General features: G+C 51.3%; 2 protein-coding genes across 2 annotated transcripts in view; one reads left to right on the forward strand and one right to left on the reverse strand.

Annotated features, from left to right (window-relative positions):
* Positions 1–480: 480 nt before the first annotated feature.
* On the reverse strand, positions 481–7,436 carry CMTM3 (CKLF like MARVEL transmembrane domain containing 3). The gene is made up of 5 exons (XM_054579082.1): positions 7,284–7,436; positions 4,105–4,260; positions 3,060–3,155; positions 2,561–2,681; positions 481–1,620 (listed from the first exon to the last, which is right to left on the reverse strand). The coding sequence occupies exons 1-5, from the start codon at positions 7,434–7,436 to the stop codon at positions 1,592–1,594; spliced, it is 555 nt and encodes a 184-aa protein (XP_054435057.1). The 3' UTR covers positions 481–1,591.
* Positions 7,437–8,624: 1,188 nt separating this feature from the next.
* The window catches only part of TK2 (thymidine kinase 2), a 72,260-nt gene continuing 68,053 nt past the window's right edge, over positions 8,625–12,831 (forward strand). The window contains exon 1 of the mRNA XM_054579355.1: positions 8,625–8,648. The gene's annotated coding sequence lies outside the window, so the exon portion shown is untranslated. The remainder of the gene's footprint in view (positions 8,649–12,831) is intronic.

The following is a 12,831-nucleotide window of genomic DNA, read 5'->3' on the forward strand; positions in this document are numbered from 1 at the left end:
CCCAGGCTCCAACTCAGGTCCCTTGTCCAACCGGTGTCCAAACACGAGAGCTCCAGGGCCTGGCTGCCTGACTCATGCTATGGGATGTTACCCTGATACGTGAGAGGCCCTGGGCCTCCTCAAAGGGGCTGTGGTGGCCCGGGCAAGTTACCGAACCTTCTGTCAATTCCCTGGACTGTGAGACAGGATTGTGCGAGGAGTAAGTAAGAGCACACGCGTGAGACGCTTACTGGGTGCCTGGCATGGAGCAAGGCGCTTACTGCTGCTGGAGCCTGGAGCTGTCAGGATTCACACTGTAGATGTGAACAGTCTGGGCTGAAGCATGATCCTGGACTGCATTGCTCTGGGTGGTGTAAGTTTCTTTTCTTTTTTTGATCTAATCTTCATTGTATTTTTTTTTTTTTTCCTATTACCATTTAGTCCCCTTATACCTCCCACCCCCCAAGGGTTTTTTTCAAACACATTCCAAGCAGGTAGTCACTCCGGTTTAATTCATGTTGGCTTTTTTCAGGGTAGGACATTCACATGCAAGAGAACAACAAAAGTTACAAATGCCCCCAAATGGGTCCAGAACTCTGGCTCATTTTTCACAAGGCTTCTTGGGTCACAGGAAATGCTATTTAAGAAGATGCTTTGGTGTAAAAAAATATATAAAGTTACAAAGTCCCCCTGAAGATATATACACAGCATAGGTCCTTAGGTGAACACAGAAGGCACATTTCACCTCCCATGAGGTGGTCAGGAGACCTGCTCTGGTGTCTAGAAGTACATTGTCCTGAGCGCCCAAGAGCCTGTCGCCTGCAGGTGGGTTCCCAGGGAAAGAAGCCTGGACTGGGCCTGCCCAGCTGCCCAGGACGCTGTCACTGCTTTTGCATTGTTTGACACCCTTGATCCTTTGGACCTTGTAAGCTACTTTACGAGCTTTTCTTTGAAATGGTCTTAGACCCAGAATAGTCACATCACCTGAAGAACGCATGGTTTCCAAGGGTGTGAGGTGTCAGGCAAGAGCAAAGGGCAGTTTTCTCCCTGCTTAAAAAATGAAGAGGGAAGTGGTGCGCCATGAACCAAAGAATCTTGGAAGGATCATTATTGACAAAGTGCCTGGAATGAGCAGGGGCACCAAATGCAGACAAAAGTCACTGGGGCCAGGGCTGTTGGTGGCTGGCCCCTGGATGGCTTCTATCTTACTTGGCCATTGTCCCGTTACCCCTACCCACCCTTGGCATGAAATAGTCCTGTGACGGGGTAACAAGGCTCTATCTGCTTTGTCCCTTTGTGCTTATTTTGGGCAGAGAGGTTAAAGGCTTTAACGTCTAAGGAACAGAAAAGAGGAGTGGCAGGCTATTCATGACGCCCTCCTGTGCAGGGCGGTTGGACACGCTAAGCCAAGGGGTGCCTTCTGGGTGCTGGGCGCAGAAGCGTCACCTGAAAGCTGCGAGGAGGCCCGCTCCATCAGCAACGCCCGCTGCTGCTCAAGAAACCACAGCCTCCCTCCCAACACACCCGGTCCCCAGGCCACGCTCCGGCCAGCCGGTCAGAAGTGCAGGGGTGAAGGCCCGCGTGGCTCGGGTTGCCAGGGTAGGGCGGCCCTTCAGTCGGAGTCAGAGTCGGAATTCTCTTCTGCAAGGAAAGCAGAGAGGAGGCCTGGCAGGGGATTCCTGGCTGGTGGTGCCTGGGAGCCGTCTCTGGGGAGGACCAGCCAGGCCATGGGCTGGTGCCCTCCACAGGCAGCTGTAGTCACCTTCACGGTGCTACGGAGGTGGGAGCCCAAATGCCCTTTCCTCTGGGGCTCAGTGTGCCCCCAGTCTCCCTGAGCTGTTCTCACCTGGGGTGCCAGGGTGGTATATCTATATCCCAGGCCCACCCCACAATTTAGCAGGAAAATGAGGGAAAACTTTTTTTTTTGGGTCCAAGAAACTCTAATATACTAGAAAATCAGGAAGCTCCTCTTTTTGGCCATTTTATAGTTTCAATCGCCCTGCCCCAGTCCTTATTTTATATTGTGATCAGAAATACGGTATGGCTGTGTTGTCACAGCTGGAAAACCACCCATCCAACTTGGGGCCTTTTTCTTTCTTTTTTAAATAGGTAATCGCACGACCTCCATTCCGAGCTGAAGGATGGCTGGAGGGGCCGGAATGTCTGTTGTAACTCTCCTTGGATGTGAAAAGCAGAACAAGCCTTCACTTGCCTGGGTGCTACGGGCCTTTAAGCCATAGGCAGGCCAGGCTGCAGGGGCCGCTGGCTGGGGGCGGTGAAGGGCCTGACTGGCTGCCCTGGGGGCTTGTCAGGGACCATTTCACCCCTGGGCGTGCCCTCAGCTGGGCCTTCCTGGAAAGGCTGAGGCCGTGGGGAGCCCGGGGGGGCCGGCTTTATGATCAGTGCTGCGTGAAGGGATCTGAGAACCAGGCTGTGAAAACACTTCCTTCTTGTGGGAAAGAAGTAATGCTCTGACTCCAGCCTCAAACCAGCCACGTGTCCCCATGGGGAGAGCAGGGCCTCTGCTCTGACTGTCCTGGGGTACGGGTTCTGGGTGGAAACCCTCAGGGTGGCTACCCACCTTCCGCCTTGTTGGCTGTGGTCTCGTCTGCAGAGCCTCCTTGTTTGAGGAATTTGGCCACGTCATTGAAGATCAGGTAGAAGTCAACTGCAAACACGATGGTGGCAAAGAAGCCAAACACCTGTGGGACACAGGGGACGGAGTAGATGGGACGCACCATTAGGAGCCGGGAGTCCCTGGCCCGGGAGCCTGAGAAGCAGCCACCCCAGCCTCACCACCTAGTTTTATCTGCTAGGATAAGCAGTCAGATTGGCAGGCACAGGCCCCTCCCATTAATGACAAACGGGAAAATGGGCTGTTAACTTGGCTGGCAAACAGCCTTTCAAAGCTCATGGCAGAGTAGGTCTCCAATAAGATTTTTGGGGGTCTAAGCAGGAACGGAATATGTCCTAGACGTTAAGCCGGTGTCCCAAGGGGCATGGGGGGATTTAGGAGGGGTGGGGTGAACTTGAGGGGTGCATCACTGGGCACCCCTCCCAGGGGTAGGGCAGCTACTCACCCCAGCTGCTTTGGAAGCCCCATCTGAGTATTTGGCGACAGCTGTGATGGAGATGGCAAAGTAGATGAGGGCCGCTGTGACACAGCGTAGGAAGTCCTGCACGGGGGAGAGGGGCATGGTCACACTGCCCGGAACTCTCTGGGGTGGGGGTACCGCAGGGGAGAGGGGCTCAGAAGCGTACCAGGGGGCAGAAAACAGGGCTGGAACCCCACTGTTTCCAGAGGAGGGTGGGCCTGGCAGCAAGGATACATGCCTGGCTCCCAGGTCCAGCATCTTTGGGGCTCCCACCCCCGCCCATCCTCCTGTCCCTGCTCAGGTGCCTCTTGTGGGCTGCCAGCAGCTGAGACAGCTCTGTCCCTGGCCCAGCTCAGCTGCCATCTGCCCGGTGGACAAAGGGTACAGACCAGGCTGCAGCTTGGCTTGTGGTGATCTGGCCTTGGGCCTCACTTTGCCACATACTTGTTGCAGGTCCACTTATGTATTATGGTTTCTGTTTATTGGTCCCTAAAATGGGGATAGAGGGTGTAGCCCATCAGGAAAAATGCTGGGTATGAATCGAGAAGAGACCCGCGTTCAAGTGCAGGCTTGCTGTCCCTTCTTTCTGACCCACTGCATGCAGCGAAGTCTGAGGCAGGGCCCTGGACCCTCCCAGGTGACAAAAGGAGTTGTCAGAGGGCTGGAGTCTGGGGTCCTGTGGGTAAGTCCCGCAAATCCTCAGTTAACCAGCCCTGCCCTCATGTAAGTGGCTTGTATTTCTGTGGCTGAGACTTATTCCTGCAGGCCCAGCTGGGAGCACCAGCGCCCCCTGGTGGCCAAGGTCGGGGATGCAGTCTGGGGTTCTCTGCCTCACAGAGGGACCAGAAGGTGCTGATCGGGTCACACGGCTGCCGAGGGGTGGGGCCCAGATCATCCGAAGCCAGGTCTAATCTCCTGGCTCCAACCAACAGCAAACAGCCCCTCCTTCGCACTGGAGAAAGGGCAGGGCCGGAACGCACAACTCTCTGGTGGTCAGCTAGCCACTTCCTCTTGGGGCCCCAGTCCTCACCATCATGGGCCAGCACAAGCCCTGCCACTTGTCATTCAACTGCATAGCATCAGCAAAGAGGAAGAAGAGGGCCAGCAGGAACTCCAGCAGCGGCGCGGTGAGGAAGGCAGATGCTGAAGATGCCACATAGCAGACAAAGGTGATGAAGGAGAGACCCTGGTTGGGGTGGGGAGGGAGAAGTCAGAGCCTCCGCACAGCCCCTCACCCACTGCCCCTCCGAGTTACCCTGCGGTCAAGAACAGAGGAGGCTCCAGTACAGGAGGTGACCTGCCCTCAGTCCTGAAGCTGCCAGGATTAGAATCTGTTCCCGGGGCCGGGGCCCATGCCCCTGTTGCCCCCAGTGTTTCTGGGCATGGACCTGAGTCTCGACCCCTTGCCAGTGCCCTGCCAGGACCCAATCAAGAGGTCCCAGCCTGCCAGGTGTGTCCTGCCCCTCAGGCCACCTTCTGGAGCTGCTCACCCCCATCCCGACCCCAAGAGACTCTGGAAGAACCCACCCAATTCAGAGGATGTCCAACAGGAGCTAATCAAACCTAAGCAGTCTCAGAGGCAGCCCACTAAGCAGGAACCAAATTCAAAAAAATCACTCCCAACACACAACATTTGTACTTTCACTGAATGTAATCTTTACCTGAAAAACAATCACTATATCTTAAATTTAGTTAAGGATATGGATGCTAAAAAGTACTTAGAGTTGAAATGTACTGACGTCTTCAATTTGCTCTTAATGGATGGAAAGATAAAATGGATTGATAGACAGGTAGATAGGTGCTAAATTAAATACAACAATGTGTTAACAACTGTACAGTATAGGTGGTGGGTATATGGGTGTTACCAGTATAACTCTTGCAGCTTTTTAATATATTTGCAAATTTTAGTAATAATAAGAAATACACCTCCAGAAGACGAGTGTTGGCACTGATGCCTGAGGCCCCGCGGGCCTTTGGTTGAGCTGCACTGAGGAACTATAAGAATGAAAACGTTCTCTGTAGCCCCATCCATACACTGTGCAGGGGAACTGAGGCTGGCGGACCGTGGAAGCCCCCAGTTAGTTCTGCAGACTGTGTGCTGTAGAGCAAGCCAGGGTGATGGCGCTGGGCCTTGGGCTAGTGCCTCTGAGGCTTGCGGGATCTCCTGCTATCCTCACAACCACGGGCCAGATGCTGCTCACAGCCCACTTTACAGATGAGAAGACTGAGGTTTTGAGAGGTGAAGTGATGGCTCAGCGCCATGCAGCTAATAAGAGGGCACTAGGATTTGAACCCAGGGCTGATCTGATGCCACAGGTCCTTTAGCAACCCTGCCCTGTGGGTGTTGGCTTTTATCTGCCCTGGTTTCTGCACTGTGTCTACGTTTGTACATGTCCCTGGCTGAGCTTGGAGTGGGGCCCAGGGGGCTCTGTAGGGATACTCATATGCCCCACAGGAAGCACTGTGGCTGCTCTAGGCAAATGAGCTACTGAGATCTCAGGGAGTCCCCAAGGCAGCCACATCTGTCCTAAACATAGCCACGTGGGTAGCTGAGTCCAACTTCAACAGATGGAAAACTAGGGCACAGAAGCAGCTGAGTCTGCTAGGGCCTCCCAGGAAGTCAAGGTAGAGGACCTTGACCCAGCCTGACCACGGCTCCTACTATATTTACTCTGCTGTTTCTGTGTCCTCCTCCTTTCTGTTCCTTGCCCTGCAAAGACTGATTCTGGGGATCCCCCTCTTGATTCCTGTTTCCTCATCCTTAGATTCCTGGTAGCCACTTCTTCCCCCTTCCTGTCCATGTCAACCTCCCCATTTGCCTGGGCCTGGGGGCAGACAAGAGGTGACTGCAGGGAGGCAGGAGTGACCTGGAGCAGATCCCTTTGTGACTTCAGTGCCCATCCTCTCTCCCCACTCTTTGTGCTCCCAGACTGAGATTCCCAACACCCACCTATACCCTGGGCCTCCTCTGTGCTCTGGCCAGCTACTCCTTGACCTAGGAGGGGAGCCTGAGTTGGGTGGGTTTGAGGCCCCCCTCAGTGGATGGTGGATTCAAGGCTTCTCCCCAAAAGTAGCTCCCACCAATCTCTTGGGTGGGGCTGGGGTGGCCAACCAGGAGGCAACCCCTTGAAGTGAGGATTGTTGGTGGGTCCTGGTGCCTCACTTGGGAGTTCGGCAGGTCCTGGGCTGGTGACCTCTGGGTTGACCCCAGGTGCAGAAAAGGTGATGGAACCACCAATTGCCTCCTGAGGTCAAGGCAGAATCGTCGTTCCTCTGAACCCCAGACCCCTCAGTCCTTGCTGTCCCCCGCCCCTCATCTGATCCACCGGTCAAATCCTCTAGGATGCTCTGGCCTCAGCTTTCTTGTCTGCAGAGTGGGAATAAAGACAGGGGCTGTCATGTTAATGCAGATCTCAGTAATAAATGCCCCTCCCACATCCCGCGTCCCTTCTGCATGGTGACTTCCTTCTCTTCCTTCCACCGAGGCCCAGGACCAGCCCCCACCCCACACGCGGACAATGCAAAAGTTCTTCGCAGTGTCCAGAGGACAAAGGCTTGACTGGCCAGGGTGGGGGGAGCGGGAAGGAAGAAGCTCAGCGGGGGCGGGGCGGCTGGATTCCGACCAGGAAGGGGAGGAGGGGGATGAAGTCACCCCGCTGGGCTCTGGCCCCCATCCGTCGGCCTGCGTGCCCCCAAAAGTACTGCTGAGGCCTCACCCAATCCCGGGGGTCCTCTTCCCACTCTGCTGTCACCACCCCAGTTGGATGGACTCCACTCCAGCTTCCGCCCTGCAGCTCGAGGCCCTGCTGGCCCTCCCTGCGGCCCGGAAAGCGGGCAAGGGCGCCCCTACCCGGGGGTCGTAAAGGGCCGAGCGGACTGGTTCCTACAGGGGCTCAGAGAGGCGGAGGCGCCTGAGGTCACACAGCGCCGGGCTGCGCTTCCAGGGGCCTTTCTCCAGGATTCCGCACGGCCCCCAGCTTTGCACTCCCGTGTTGGAAAGGCCCGGAAAGGCCCGGGTTCAGGCCCCGCCTTGCCTCTGACCCGCGCGCTGAGCTTGAGCGAGTCAGTCTGAAACGTGGGCAAGTTTGCTCAACTGGACGGGGCTCCAAGAAGGGTCGGCCGCGAGCTTGCGGACAGCGGCAACCGCCCTCTCCCCCAAAGAGGGGCGCTGCCGAGGGGGCCCGCGGGAGGGGGCCACGCTGCACTCACCGACTCCGCCAGCAGGAGGCGGCCTTTGAGCGAGCAGAGAAAGGCGCGCGCGGGCAGGAGGGCTCGGAGCCCGGGGACCGCCGCGCCGGGCTGGGAGCGGCCAGCGGTCTCGGGGTCCTGGTCGGGGTCGGGGTCCGGGTCTGGGGGCCACATGACGGCGGCAAGCACAAGGCTCGGTCTTCCTCCCTCACGCCCCGCACCCGGGAGGGAAGCGGAAACCCAGATTGTGCGGAAGGAGAGAAAGGCCTGGCGAGCTCGGCGCAGGGGCGCATCCCCCCCCCCGCCGCCCCGCCCCCGCCCCGCCTCCCCTTCTGCCCCCTCCTCCGCTCCTACCTCCCTTCCCCTCTTCCGCCCTCATTCCTTCGCCTCCCCTCCTCCCCCCCGGACCCCGGCTGCCCTGGCCTGGGGCTTCCTCACACCCTTGTCCTGGAAGCTCGAGACCTCCTTTGTGCCACCCGTGAACACCCCGTCGGAGCTCCCACCCGTCTCTCCTTGCCCAGAAGGATTGTTTACACTCGCTGTCTCCCGTCGAGCTTCCAGCCCGTGCACCGGGCTGGAACCCAGGACCCTGGGCGTCCAAGCAGACAGACTCGCCCCAGTCCCGCCGCGGTTTTGACCACGCTGTCAGCGCCCCACCCTACTCCCGCACTTCCCCCCCTTGGCCATTCCGCCTCTCATCGCCCGCATTTGTTCCGGGTGGGCGCCCGGACACACACATATCTCACAGCCTGAACTCCACACAGCACAACCACGCCCGCGCGTGCGCACGTCCTCAGGGCGTCCGTTCGCTGTGTCCCAGACCAGCCCCTGACGTCCGCGGGCCTGACCCCCGCCAGAGAGCCAGAGCCCCGGGGGTTGTCCTTTTTCTCCACATCCTCACCACGAAAGCCGCCCATCTTCGCCCCTGAAACTTTCTTTCATCTTCGTTCACTTCTCACCACCACCAAGGCCTCCACTAGATCCCAGGCCACTGCTTCCTCCTCTCTGCGCTGTTCTGAGGAAGCAGAACTCCCTGTTCTACCTCTTCTCTTGGCACCCGGAGGGATGCTTAAACCTCAGTCGAAGTCCCCTCCACCCCCCACCCCAAAACACTTCGGGAGCTTCCCATCTTGGTCAGGGTCCTAGTGTTGGGCAAAACATAACCCCCCTTTCTGCCCTCTCCTCTGTCTCTCCCACCCGTATGCCTCTTCATAGTTTCTTAAACCAGTCCTCCTTCTGCAATGGGGCCTGTACACATACTGTCTGTCCCCTCTGCCTGGAATGACTTTTTCCCACCTTGTTATCTGATCAATTCCTCTTTAGCCTTCTGTGATCATAATGCAGCATCACTTCCTCAGAGAAGACTTCGCTGACCTCTCCAGCAAGGTAAAAGGCATTCATTTACTCATTCATTCATTCGCACCTTGGGCGTCTAGGGCTAGAGGCCCAAGATGCAGGGAATCCCCAGCTTATTTTGGGGCTGTGGTTGAACACTAAATGTGTCCAGAGAGTCCTGAGTAAGTTGGTTGCTGGTAATAGATATCTGGAAGATTCAGAGAGAGGCCAGGCAGCCTGTGTGGAAGAGAGGACTGAGCTAGGGGCCAGTGGGAGGGGAAGGATTGTGGAGGCCCAGGCCCTGGTGTTTGGGATTTACCCCAAATCCCCTGGGAGGATGCCAGATTGGTAAGGGGCGAGGGGATTGGAACGGAGAACCACCTGGTTCTAATCTGTGTTAATTAAAATGTGGCTCAAAACTGCAGCTCAAGAGAACAATCCATTTTTTAAAAAGGGGCCAACTATTTGAACAGACAATTCAACAAAGATGTATGAACATCCAATAAGCACAGGAAAAGACGCTCAACATCATGACATCTAGAAATGCAAATTGAAGGCGCAATGAAATACTATTCTACAGCTATTAAAATGGTCTAATAAAAAGGGTCACCGCTAGTGAAGTGCTGGTGAGGACATGCAGCAGATGGAACTCTCACGCACTGCTAACGGCAGAGGTTGTTACGGCCGCTGGGAAAAACAGTTTAGCCATTTTTTAAAAAGTTGATCAGAGGCCTGCCTTATGAACCAGTCATTTTACTTGTAGGTATTTACCCGAGAGAAATGAAAGCACATGTCTACACCAAGGCTTGTACACAGCTCTATTTTTAATAGCTTAATGTGGAAACCACCCGCTGGTTCAACAGGGGAAGGGATGAACTAACTGTGAGGCATCCACACAAGAGAAAGCTTCCCAGCAATAAAAAGGAATAAATCACTGATAAACGCAACAGCATGGATGCATTTTAGAGACATGATGTTGAATGAAAGGAGCCAGACTCAAAAGGGTACATACTGTATGATTCCAGTTTTATGAAATTCTAGACTAGGTGAAACTAAGCTATGGTGGCAGAAACCAGATCAGTGGTTACCTGGGGTAGGGGCGGGAGGAAACTTCTTGGGGTACTAGGGACGTTCTTTATTTTGACTGGGTGGTGGTTACACGGGAACATAGATTTGTCAAAACACTTTACAAGGTACATGAGTACATTTTATTTCAGGTAATTTATATCTCAATTCACTGAAAACGCACAAAAAAGAAAACATGCTGACAGACTAGAGTGGCTGAGAGGGCCCAGGGAGAGGGCATGGACCACCCACTGGGTGCCCCTGCTTGGGGTGGCTGCATACCCGGGTCTGCTGTCCCTCCTCCCACAGGCTGTGACTTAGGGACCAGCCCCAACCAGCACCTGTCACGCAGGATAGCACTAGGAAATGTCTGGTATGGAACAGAGGAGGGTGGCGCTATTCCTTTCAAGTTCCTTATCTAAGGAATGTCTTATTCTTTGGGTTATAATGGGCTTCATTTTACTGGTTTTTTCCCACCTTTGGCCATTAGGTAGGAAACATGCCTCCCTGCCCGCCACCCCCCATCCCGCTTTTTTCCCCCATTTCCTTATTTTCTGTCCCCGCTTCAGATTCATTTTGTATTCTTCCCGTTTCAGCCCTAGGATGGGCCAATTCTCCAAGAAGTTCTGCTGCTTTTTATTGGAGAATGGTATTTAGAGACCAAGATCTCTCCAGGCACTTTTAATTTGCATTTTTCTAGTTATGAGCGGCACAAGTACTTTTTAAAAAAACATGTGAGAGCCATTTGCATTTGCTTTTCTGAGATTGGACTTTTCACATCCTTTGTATATTTTCCAATTAGTTTTTGGTTTTTTAAAAATTGATAACATAAGAACGCATATACAGGAAATTAGTCCTTTTTCTGAAATGTGAGTTGTATTTTTTCCTGATTTGTCATTTAATTTTCACTTTGCCTCTTTACCATACAGGTTTTTTCTTTTAGACCTTGCTGTTTTTCTCTTTTAATCTATAAATGTCGTAAATGTCAGTAGTGGTGTTCCTAATGCTCACCACCCTCACACGTGTGGGATGTGCTTTTCTTGCTCAGGGCATTTTGTTTGCTCTTTTGCTAAACCTCTGGACTCATTCTGATAGTATCTTATTTGGGATTTTTGCTTTTTCACAAACAGAACGGACTTGCAGTTTTTAATTTTACTATTTGTGTTATCCTTCATTTAAATCTTTCCTGTTTCCTAATGAAGGTACTTAAAACTGTAAATTTTCCTCTGAAGCCCACTTTGGACACATCCCAAAAATACTGCTCTAGTTTTTATTAATTTCTAATTAGTTTGTAGTTTGTTTTAATTTCTTCTTTAGTCCATGAATAATTTAAAAGAGTGCTTAAATATTTAATTAGATGCATTTATGCCTATACTTTTGTGGTTAATTCTAATTTTATTATTTATTTTGTTCAGAGAATAGTTCTTTAGGTTCTACTTTTTGGAACTTTTGAGATTTTCTTTGTGTCCTAATAGTTGATATTTACTTATGTATCATATATCTAATTAATTATGTAATCTTAACCCCCTGTATACGTGTGCTTTTTGTACTTGATGTCTTGACTTATTAAAACAGGTATACAGAGTGGGGAAAAAGTAGGTTTACAGTGGTGAGTACATGAAACAGAGTTTATGTGTGCATTAGTATTTATTAATTATTGTATTATTTTCCATGAGAACAACTATAAACCTACTTTCTTCCCACCATGTATTAAAGCTACTCAATAAGGTTTTATCTGTCCTTACATTTCTAATAGTTTTGTTTTTGGTTATGGTTTTTCAAAGCTCTGGTGTTAGATGAACAAAAGTTAACATACATTGTGTTCAGTAGAATGTAGCAATTAAGAGCATAAACCCTGGATTTAAATCCTGGTTCTGCTATTTTAACTTCTTGTTTTCAGTTCTTCCATCTACAAAATAAGGATAATAATATTACCTAAGTCATGACTATTGTAAGGATTAAATGAATTAATAAATAAATATCTTAGGACAATGCCTGACACATAGTGAGTTTTTATTAACTTAATAAAACATCGTTGTCCTATCTTTGAATTCTATTTAATATTAATTTCACCACCCCTATTTTCTATTTGTTAGCATTAATCTGGCATATCTTGCTTACACATTGCTCATATAAACATTTAATACTATAATTATCAACATACAACTTTAGTTTCACAAATTTGATATGTCTTTATTTTTGTTCAAAATATTTTCTAATTTGAGACTTTACCTTTGACCCACAGGTTATTTGGTAGAGTGTTGTTTAATTTCTAAATGTTTGGAGATTTTCCAATTTTTTAAATTAATTTTCAATTTAATTCAATTACAGTCAGAGAACATACTTTGTATGATTTAAATTCTTTTAGATTTATTGAGGTTTGTCTTATGATTCAGGACATGGTTGTTGGGCTTCCTGGATCTACCCTCCCTATTTCTCCTAATTTCTTCTAAAAATGTCTTCTTGTCTTTTGGATTTCCTGGACTTGATTTTCCAGGTCACTAATTTTTCATTCTATTATTCAACTTTTCTGTTACATTTAAAAATCTTTGTTATAGTCTCCCCTGTCCCCCTAGAGTCGTTGTTAGCTTATTGCCCATTTTTACAGTCTCTTTGGTTTTAAAGACATAGTCTCCATCTTTATTCCGGATGTACTAGTTCGGGTTTTTTAGCATCTGCATTTTGACCAGACCCATAGGTGATGCGCCGCACTCCCGTGGCCATTCCCGCCCTGCGCCTGGCGGATGCTCACCTGATGCAGTTTGCTCTGAACGGGCCTGCAGTCTGTGGTGACCATGTCCCTGTGCCAGGCCCCTTCTCAGCATGACAGCTGGCTGCCTCAAGTCTTGCTCAGCTCTAACCCAGCCCCGCCTCATGCCTTCTCTGCCCGGGTGTGGAAAAGGCCTGCCTGCTTCATATAGCTGCCCCCAGGGGTGGCAGGAGTGGCCACACGAAGGAGTTTAGCAAGGTCTACACTTTTCCAGTGGATTTACATTTTTAGGTAAAATTTATATACAATGAAATGCACAGATCTTAAGTATACAGTTATATGTTTGACAAGTGTATATACCTGTGTAACCAGTTCCCCCAATGAAGATATAAAACTTTCCCATGCCCCCCCAAAGTCCCCTCATGTGCCTTTGTAATCAGTCCCCATCCTCCACCTCCT

The sequence above is a fragment of the Pteronotus mesoamericanus genome, unplaced genomic scaffold, assembly GCF_021234165.1.
Source record: "Pteronotus mesoamericanus isolate MK-2021 breed Mesoamerican mustached bat unplaced genomic scaffold, CSHL_Meso_final contig_52, whole genome shotgun sequence".
Classification (NCBI taxonomy): Eukaryota; Metazoa; Chordata; class Mammalia; order Chiroptera; family Mormoopidae; genus Pteronotus; species Pteronotus mesoamericanus.